Source organism: Aquarana catesbeiana, linkage group LG02, assembly GCF_042186555.1.
Source record: "Aquarana catesbeiana isolate 2022-GZ linkage group LG02, ASM4218655v1, whole genome shotgun sequence".
Taxonomy (NCBI): domain Eukaryota; kingdom Metazoa; phylum Chordata; class Amphibia; order Anura; family Ranidae; genus Aquarana; species Aquarana catesbeiana.
Genome location: NC_133325.1, coordinates 37,172,806 through 37,182,784, shown reverse-complemented (window position 1 = coordinate 37,182,784; position 9,979 = coordinate 37,172,806). Strand labels below are relative to the sequence as shown.

At 45.7% G+C, this 9,979-nt stretch overlaps 1 protein-coding gene across 1 annotated transcript; it reads right to left on the bottom strand.

Annotated features, from left to right (window-relative positions):
* Positions 1–1,698: 1,698 nt before the first annotated feature.
* Positions 1,699–9,748, bottom strand: LOC141126798 (cytochrome c oxidase assembly factor 6 homolog). Its single transcript, XM_073612786.1, has 3 exons — positions 9,592–9,748; positions 6,918–7,068; positions 1,699–1,955 (listed from the first exon to the last, which is right to left on the bottom strand). Exons 1-3 carry the CDS (start codon positions 9,669–9,671, stop codon positions 1,860–1,862), a joined length of 327 nt encoding a protein of 108 aa, XP_073468887.1. The 5' UTR covers positions 9,672–9,748; the 3' UTR covers positions 1,699–1,859.
* Positions 9,749–9,979: the final 231 nt, after the last annotated feature.

The window sequence follows — 9,979 nt, the reverse complement described above, 5'->3', positions numbered from 1 at the left end:
CTGATTGGCTCTGCACCTCAATCTGTGATCAGCAGTGTCCAGAAGCTGCTTCACATGGGGGGCACTTGTGCATGTTTGCTCCCGAGACCTGTGTCCACTGACACAGACAGCGAGGTTGGGCCCCCCCCTCACTCCCTCGTATTGACTTTGATTGACAGCACAGAGAGCCCTGAAAGTGAGGGGAGAGAAGAGCTGCAGATGTGCACAGTGCTGGATCAAACGAGGGCTCAGATAAGTATAAGGGGGGGGGGATGTGTTATGCTGATGCCCTGACATTTTTTTACCTTGATGCAAGGAATGCATTAAGCCTAGGGTGAAAAATGTTTAGTAGACATGTGCAATTCGTTTAGTTCCAAATTCGTTTTTATAACTAATTTTGACAAATTTATCAATTTTGAAACTTCAAATTTCCCAAAAATAAGAATGAAAATTCAAAAGAATGAAAATCTGAAATAACGAACTAATAACTATTAAATTATAGGTATTGGAACCTCCTTTCAAATTTGGCTGTTAGTGAACGTAATGAGTACAAATTTATTCAAAGTTCCGAATTATCTGAAATAACAAATGCCGCATCTAAAAAAATGGAACGTAACAATCTAATAATAATAATACCTTTTTATTATTAATTTGTTCCATTCCATTTGTTTAGATGCGGCATTCGTTATTTCGGATAATTCGTAACTTCAGAAAAATTTGTATTAGTTACGTTCACTAACATCCAACTTTTAAAGCAAATTCCGATACCTATAATTTAATAGTTAGTTATTATTTCTAATGTCACAGATTTTCTCTTTTTTTTTCAGATTTTCAAATTTTTGAATTCCGAAAATTCGAATTTTCGAAAAAATCAAAAAAAAAAAAAACGAATGAAACGAAAATGAACACATTTTTTTTTGTTAGTGCACATGTCTGATATTTAGGCTGTAGAACCATTTAAAATTACAGCTAAAAGGATCCTAGATGACAGTCCAAACCAGTCCCTACTATTGCTGCACAAAAAAAAAATTCCTGTACCTTCCCCGAGTGAGCCAAATCACCCTCCATTTGTGTCTCACACGCTCCCTCTCCCAGGCACTGCAGCTCACAGTGCTGCCAATCCAGATAGCAGTGGGCAGGACTAGGTGTGGCCAGGTGCTGACAGACAAGCTCCAGGCTTGTGAATCAGAAGGGACAATGCTGATGTCTTCTCATCCCCACGTGAGAGTGACAACAATGCTGCACTGCTCTCAGGAACAGTGAAGCATCGTTGTCACCCTATCACAGGAAGCAGAATCAGGTGGACTTCAGTGGCAGGATCAACAGGTAATTGTGGAATTAAGAAAAACCTTAAGTGTGGATACACCTATAAATACTGCAGCACTTAGATTGTAAGCTTTACGAGCAGGGCCCTCCTATTCCTTCTGTATTGAACTGTTTTGTATTATACTGCCCCCCCCCCCCCCCCTTTTAATTGTAAAGCGCTGCACAAACTGTTGGTGCTATATAAATCTTGTAGAATAATAATATATTTTTGCTTTAAATAGGAAGCCAAAGTTCTACCTCAATAGGCTGTGAAGCTGCAGCTTTCTGGTTCCACAATATGCTGAGACTCCACACCAGTCTTCTGCCCCATTGGCTGTTTTGGTTTGTGTATATAAAGGATCACCTCCAATAAGACCCCAGACAGTTATACAGACTCCACACACCTCATATATATATATTCCAAAGTCATTTAATAAATTCTGTATATACAAAGCAGAGCAGAACCTGTGTGGTCCTCATATTCAAATAAACAATCCTTTGGTTCCGGCTCCCAATAAAATGCAATCTAGAACGTTCAGTCTTTATATAAAGCCCATTCTCTGTATTAGAGGCCGCTATGAGTTCTTGGCTGTTTCTGCCGGCTCAAACCCTTTACGTTCCATTTCAGCTTTGTACTTCAGATAATCTCTTCTCTTATCAAAGTATTTAATCTGAAAAAAAAAAAAAAAAAAAAAAAAAGAAGAAGATTAGTCAATATTTTATCTGACTACAGAACCCAAAAGAGCCGGAGCTCCACAAATTCTGTACAATGTAGCAGCTGAGGACTTAAAGCTGAACTCCGAGTATTGCCTAAATACATTCATTATGTGAATTCTTCTTGAATCTCGGTGAGCTTTGTGTATTTCTTCTAGATTTTTGCAGGAACCCACTGTGAGACTTCCTGTAATAAAGACCGCACACTACTGGTGATTTGAACAGGAATGCAGTGCGATTCCTGCCTGAATTGCATGCAGTTTCCCGCACCGCTCCTATGTGAATCCAGGCTGCAATCACTATGCCAAGCCAGGGTTCACACAGGAAACTGCATGCGATTCCGATAGGAAACCCCAGGGCCGCCTTTAAGGCAGGACAAAAGGGGCAACTGCCCTGGGCTCCACCATTGTTGTGGGGCCCAAAGCAGCTGCTTATTGAGCAGTAAGAATATCCAGTAACCTCTAGCAACCAATCAGTGAGCAGTATTGATGAACAGTAATCTGTAGCAACCAATCAATAAGTAGAAGTCATGTGCTGTAACCTCTAGCAAATAATCAGTGAGCCATAATGTGTGCTGTAACCTCTAGCAGTCAGTGTGCGGTAATGATACACTGTAACCTCTGACAACCAATCGCAATCGCTGCCTGATCTGATTCAATAAATTACATGGAAGAGGGGGGAGCCCAAGAAAGTGTTTGCCCGGGGTCCAGGGCTGGCCCTACCATGTGTTCCAGTTGGTCCATTGGACCCAGGCAGCACTTTGAGAGGGGCAGCAAATTGAACCTCGGCTGCCTCTCCTTCTCTTCTATACTACCCTAGTCTGCCCTAGCCTGTTAATATACTACCCTCTATATACTACCTTAGCCTGTCCATATACTACCCTCTATATACTACCCTAGCCTGCCCATTTACTACCTTAGTCTGCCTATATACTACCCTCTATATACTTCCCTAGCCTGTCTACATACTACCCTAGCGTGCCCATTTACCACCCTAGTCTGCCTATATACTACCCTGTCCATATACTACCTTCTATATACTACCCTAGCCTGTATATACTACCCTAGCGTGCCTATTTACTACCCTGTCCATATACTACCCTAGCATGTCTATATACTACCCTAGTCTGCCTATATACTACCCTAGTCTGCCTATATACTACCCTGTCCATATAGTTTCCTAGCATGTCTATATACTACCCTAGTCTGCCTATATACTACCCTAGCCTGCCCATTTACTACCTTAGTCTGCCTATATACTACCCTCTATATACTTCCCTAGCCTGTCTACATACTACCCTAGCATGACCATTTACTACCCTGTCCATATACTACCCTAGTCTGCCTATATACTACCCTAGCATGCCCATTTACTACCCTAGTCTGCCTATATACTACCCTAGCCTGTCTATATACTACCCTAGTCTGCCTATATACTACCCTGTCAATATACTACCCTAGCCTGTCCATATACTACCCTCTATATACTACCCTAGTGTGCCATTTACTACCCTGTCCAAATACTACCCTCTATATACTACCTTAGCGTGCCCATTTACTACCCTAGCCTGTCTATATACTACCCTAGTCTACCTATATACTACCCTAGTCTGCCTATATACTACCCTAGCCTGCCTATATACTACCCTAGCCTGCCTATATACTACCCTAGCCTGCCTATATACTACCCTAGCCTGTCTATATACTACCCTAGCCCGCCCCTTCAAATTGAACATAATGGTATGTCATATAATTTTGCATATAGATAAGGTGCTGTTGCATGTAAATCTGACTTCCTGATAAATTTGATTTTAGTTTTAATTATCACGATACAAAATAATGGATGTGGGGGGCCTTTGGTGGGCGTGATTATTTTTTTGGGGGGGCAGCATTTCATTCTTGGACCCAGGCAGCACAATGTCTTGGGTCGGCCCCGCCAGGGTCCAACAATAGTAAAGACGGCCCTGGGAATCGCACCGCATTCCTGTTCAAATTTTATGCAATTCTTTGCAGTGCGATTTGACTCCATTCATTTTGTATGGGCTCAAATCGCACCGCAAAGTTATCAGTTTTGGGTATTTGAGCATTTTCACAAGTACTCATGAAAATACTCAGTATGGGCACCAATATTGGCATCGGTGCCACACTAATAGGAATGCATGGACCTTCCTTCCAATCAGGCCCGCTTGAAAAACTGATAGGTGGACCTGATTGGATCACCTGTGTGAAAGGGCCAAAGGACCCCACTGGAACTGTGTGCACACATGTGGTTGCAGGACGATGGTGGCTTGCCCCATTCACTTGAATGGGGATTGCTTGGTGGGCAGTACTGCCCGTCAAATGCGACAGGGGATTTCATTTTTGCCACGGCATATCTACAGCCCTCAGTGGCAGCAAGTCCCTGTTTTAGGTAGGTAGCCAAGGGATGGTAAAACCACAGCTCAATGGCTGCCCGTGTGAACAAGCCTTTAGTAAAGGATCGAACATGTATTATGGTTGTGTCTTGACTATCCATTCAGCTTCCTTTACACAGGCGTCCAAAATAGTTGGACCGTCCACATAAACAAGGACATGGAGCTGCTCAGGGCTGTACACATGGGCGGTTGGGATGCTCTCCTTAGTGGGGAGACATGAGTAACGTTGCCTGTAGAGTTTGGCAGGGGCTGTGCAATCACTTCCATTCCTATGTGCCTATGGTGTATACAGAGCACTTTAGAAAGGGTCTGAGAAATCCAGTGCATCCGATCACACTTCTGGGGGTGCCCTCTGGACTCGTATGCAAGTTTATACATTGAAAGCATTTCAGAAAATAACCTTTTCTCCAAAGGCACACTTACCTTCATTCTGGAAAGAGGGATGTGCAAAGCCTAACATGCACTGGCTGCCCCTGCTCGGTAATACACTATATTACCAAAAGTATTGGGACGCCTGCCTTTACACACACATGAACTTTAATGGCATCCCAGACTTAGTCCGTAGGGTTCAATATTGAGTTGGCCCACCCTTTGCAGCTATAACAGCTTCAACTCTTCTGGGAAGGCTGTCCACAAGGTTTAGGAGTGTGTCTATGGGGATGTTTGACTATTCTTCCAGAAGTGCATGGGTGAGGTCAGGCCTGATGTTGGACGAGAAGGTCTGGATCGCAGTCTCCGCTCTAATTCATCCCAAAGTTGTTCTATGGCAGTGATGGAGAACCTTGGCACCCCAGATCTTTTGGAACTACATTTCCCATGATGCTCAACTACACGGCAAAGTGCATGAGCATCATGGGAAATGTAGTTCCAAAACATCTGGGGTGCCAAGGTTCTCCATCACTCTATCGGGTTGAGGTCAGGACTCTGCAGGCCAGTCAAGTTCCTCCACCCCAAACTTGCTCATCCATGTCTTTGAGTTGAGTTGCATCTTGATATAGTGCGGCCCTTTACCCGACGCTCTAACAAACACATACTACTAGGGCCAATTTTTGTAGAGAGGATCTGATTAACCTACCAGCATGTCTTTGGAGTGTGGGAGGAAACCGGAGTATCCAGAGGAAACCCACGCAGGCACGGGGAGAACATGCAAACTCAAGGCAGATGGTGTTGGGATTTGAACCAGCGACCCCATTGCTTCTAGGTGAGAGTGCTAACCACTACACCACTGTGCTGCCCTTTATGAACCTTGCTTTGTCCAGTGGGGTCTAAATGATTTGGTGGAGGGGGGATTATGGTGTGGGGTTGTTTTTCAGGGGTTGGGTTTGGCCTCTTCGTTCCAGTGGAGAGAACTCTTAAGGCCTCAGCATACAAGACAAGGTCCATAAAGACATGGATGAGTAAGTTTTGGGTGGAGGAACTTGACTGGCCTGCACAGAGTCCTGACCTCAACCCGATAGAACACCTTTGGGATGAATTAGAGCGGAGACTGCGAGCCAGACCTTCTTGTCCAACGTCACTGCCTGACCTCACAAATGCTCTTGTGGAAGAATGGTCAAACATTCCCATAGACACACTCCTAAACCTTGTGGACAGCCTTCCCAGAAGAGTTGAAGCTGTTATAGCTGCGAAGGGTGGGCCAACTCAATATTGAACCCTACGGACTAAGACTGGGATGCCATTAAAGTTAATGTGTGTGTAAAGGCAGGCGTCACAATACTTTTGGTAATATAGTGTATTTTATAGACTTCAGCATGGCTGTCCCCTGAGCTTCTCTAGACACAGCCCTATGGAAGTCTATTGCTCAGTAATATCTCATACACTTCAATGGAGCTCTCCCCTGAGCTTCTCCAGTCTCTGGACACACAGGGGTGGGTAGGGGCATATAAATGGATGAGGGTGGACAGGGGGGTATAACTGGATGGGGTAGGAGGGTAGTAATAGATGGGGGTGGGTAGGAGAGTATAAATGAATGGGGGGTGGGGAAAGAAGCCTGAATCCCATAGATGGAGCGGACAGACTGATCTAAGGTACAATTTCAATTTGCAGATAGCCAAACAGCCCCCCAAAAAAATGTGTAATCTCTCCTTCCCACCATGGTGACAACACTCAGTGTAGGCAATATTTCCCAGAATCCCCCCCCCCCGCTTCTGTACACAGCTGCCCTTCCAGTTGGGACCCGATTTGACTCAAATGACTAGATTAGGATACGGCATCCCCGGCAACGTCCTCAGGTTTACTGCACTGGGAGTTGCAATGTTTGGGCTGATATCTGCCATGGTCACAATAAATATTTACACAACACAAGCGGGTAACGATCTGCTGAGATCTTGCTGCTGATAAAGATGTGGACAGCCCGGCATGGAAGGTTTTGCTCCTGTTTTTGAAGTAGAAGAAAAGGGAAATCGTCTCTCGTCCATTGCCAGTGGCCGGGATCTGATTGGCTGCCATCTCCATTTTCTGAAAAGTAATGGTGACACAGGCTGACGGCAATGATCATGTGACCTACCCATGTCAGCGGACAGTTCTGCTCATAGCCCTTCCTGATCTGCTGGCACTTGTCCTTGTCTTCCTTGGTGTCATCCAGGCATTGCCAGTACCGGTCCCTGGAGTCCCAGCATGCTTTCCTCTCCTGTGCGGAGGGCGCCGACATCTTATTCCTGCAAATAACGAAGAAATCCTTCAATGTGGTCATCTGTATGTAAAGCTATGGCAGTAAAGAGGACCTGTGATAAAACATCAGCTATCCCCCATTTTGTAGACGCTATAAATTTTGCGCAAACCGATCAATATACGCTTATTGAGATTTTTTTTACCAAAAATATGTAGAATACATATTGACCTAAACTGAGGGAAAAAAATGGTTTTTTTTATATATTTTTGGGGGGATATTTATTATAGCAAAAAATATTGCGTTTTTTTCAAAATTTACGCTCTTTTTTTGTTTTTACCGCAAAAAATAAAAACCGCAGGGGTGATCAAATACCATCAAAAGAAAGCTCTAATTGTGGGGAAAAAAAAGGACGTCAGTTTTGTTTGGGTGCAACGTCGCACGACCGCACAATTGTCAGTTAAGCGCCGCAGTGCTGAATCGCAAAATTGTCAAGCGACGCAGTGCCGAATTGCAAAAAAGTGCTCTGGTCAGGAAGGGGGTAAAATCTGAAGCGGTTAATTAATTGAAATGTATTTTTTCCCAAAAAAAATTGCGTTTGAAAGACCGCTGCCCAAATACAGTGTGACATTAAAATATTGCAACGACCGCCGTTTTATTCTCTAGGGTCTCTGCTAAATATATAAATATAATGTTTGGGGGTTCTAAGTAATTTTCTAGCAAAAAAAAAAAATACTGATTTTTAACTTGTAAGCACCCTAGTTCTGCTCTGTAATCCCAGGACCTCAACATCTTGGGAACCCAACATAGCTCCACCATCCTGGACCTCAGTCATCCCAGGACCCTGACTTTTCTCCATCACCTTGGCACCCTAGCACTGCTCTGTCATCCTGGGAACCCAAAATTGCTCCACCATCCTGGGCCCTTAGAATTATGCAGTATTCTGGAGACCCCCCAACTCCTCTCTGCCATCTTGGGACCTCAGCACCGCTTAGTCATCCTGGGACCCTGATTTTTCTCCATCATCCAGTAACCCCAACTCTGCTTCATTATCTTGGGAATCCAACATTGCTCCACCATCCTGGGACCTCAGCCCCACTTAGTCATCCCAGGACCCTGACTTTTCTCCATCACCCAGGAATCCCCAACTCTGCTCCATCATCTTAGCACCCTAGTTCTGCTCTGTCATCCCAGGACCTCAACATCTTGGGAACCAAACATTGCTCCACCATCCTGGGACCTCAGCACCACTTAGTCATCCCAGGACCCTGACTTTTCTCCACCAGCCAGGAACCCTGACTCTGCTCCATCATCTTGACACCCTAGTTCTGCTCTGTCATCCCAGGACCTCAACTTCTTGGGAACCCAACATTGCTCCACCATCCTGGGACCTCAGCACCACTTAGTCATCCCAGGACCCTGACTTTTCTCCACCAGCCAGGAACCCTGACTCTGCTCCATCATCTTGACACCCTAGTTCTGCTCTGTCATCCCAGGACCTCAACTTCTTGGGAACCCAACATTGCTCCACCATCCTGGGACCTCAGCACCACTTTGTCATCCCAGGACCCTGACTTTCCTCCATCACCAGGAATCCCCAACCCTGCTCCATCATCTTTGCACCCTAGCACTGCTCTGTCATCTTGGGAACCCAACACTGCTCCACCATCCTGGGCCCTTAGAACTATGCAGTATTCTGGAGACCCCCCCAACTCCTCTCTGTCATCCTGGGACCTCAGCACCGCTTAGTCATCCTGGGACCCTGACTTTTCTCCACCAGCCAGGAACCCCAACTCTGCTCCATCATCTTGGGAATCCAATATTGCTCCACCATCCTGGGACCTCAGCACCACTTAGTTATCCCAGGACCCTGACTTTTCTCCATCACCCAGGAATCCCCAACTCTGCTCCATCATCTTGGCACCCTAGCACTGCGCTGTCATGTTGGGAAACCAACATTGATCCACCATCCTGGGCCCCTAGAACTATGCAGTATTCTGGAGACCCTCCAACTCCTGTTATCCTGAGACCTCTTCACCGCTTAGTCATCCTTCGACCCTGACTTTTCTGCACCAGCCAGGAGCCCCAACTCTGCTCCATCATCTTTGCACCCTAGTTCTGCTCTGTCATCCCAGGACCTCAACTCCCCTTTGTCATCTTGGGAACCCAACTTTGCTCTACCATCTCTGGACCTCGTCACTACGCAACTATGCCCCATCATCCTGGACCCTAGTTCTGCTCTGTCATCTTGGACCCTAGTTCTGCTCTGTCACCCTGGGCCCCCTGTGGTGCCTTAGCTACCAGGGACCCCAACTCTACTTCAATATACTATACCTCCCCACCCCCCCCAAAACCTGGGCCCTTGGCCCCAACACTACTGAGCAACCCAGGAACCTTACTGCCCCCCAACTCAACCTGTATGCATCCCATATACAGCCCCAGCATGGCTGAGGTCACACACAGTAATCTCCTTAAACTATCTCTACCCCCACCCAGCCTGGAATCTGATTGGTGGATTTGGGGAACAATGACAATGTGATCAACCCATACAAAACAACTTATATGTCCTCACCTGCACAGGACCTTCACACCACTCAATGCACGCACACTGATGACGTCAGAAAACGACAAACACTTGAGACAAATCTTCATTTTCTAGCAGTTGTACTAGAAGTCCTATGGCATTCGGCCCCTCTAAGCCGCTGTCACTGGTCTCCAAGAAAATGGCCGCCAGCTCTCTATCACCGTGTGCTGAGGCAGCCACAAACAGCGCCACCTGCTGCCAACATCAAGGGATAATAGGAGGCAGAGCGCACAGGCTGCCCTCTGCTGGTCAAAATTCAGAAGGCAGCTGGACAAAATGAGTGCACTACACTCTTATCAAAGGAAAAGCATTTGATACGTTTTTAAAAATTGAAAACAACCGTAATACACACATGACATTTTGAAGATGGAAACCT

What these genes read in the sequence shown, in the direction of transcription:
- LOC141126798 (XM_073612786.1), bottom strand. Translation starts at nt 9,671, where the DNA reads ATGAAGATTTGTCTCAAGTGTTTGTCGTTTTCTGACGTCATCAGTGTG. An exon ending in GGTGTGAAGGTCCTGTGCAG is followed by an intron (nt 7,069 to 9,591) that starts GTGAGGACATAT and finishes CGTTATTTGCAG; the next exon opens with GAATAAGATGTCGGCGCCCT. An exon ending in AGAACTGTCCGCTGACATGG is followed by an intron (nt 1,956 to 6,917) that starts GTAGGTCACATG and finishes TTTTTTTTTCAG; the next exon opens with ATTAAATACTTTGATAAGAG.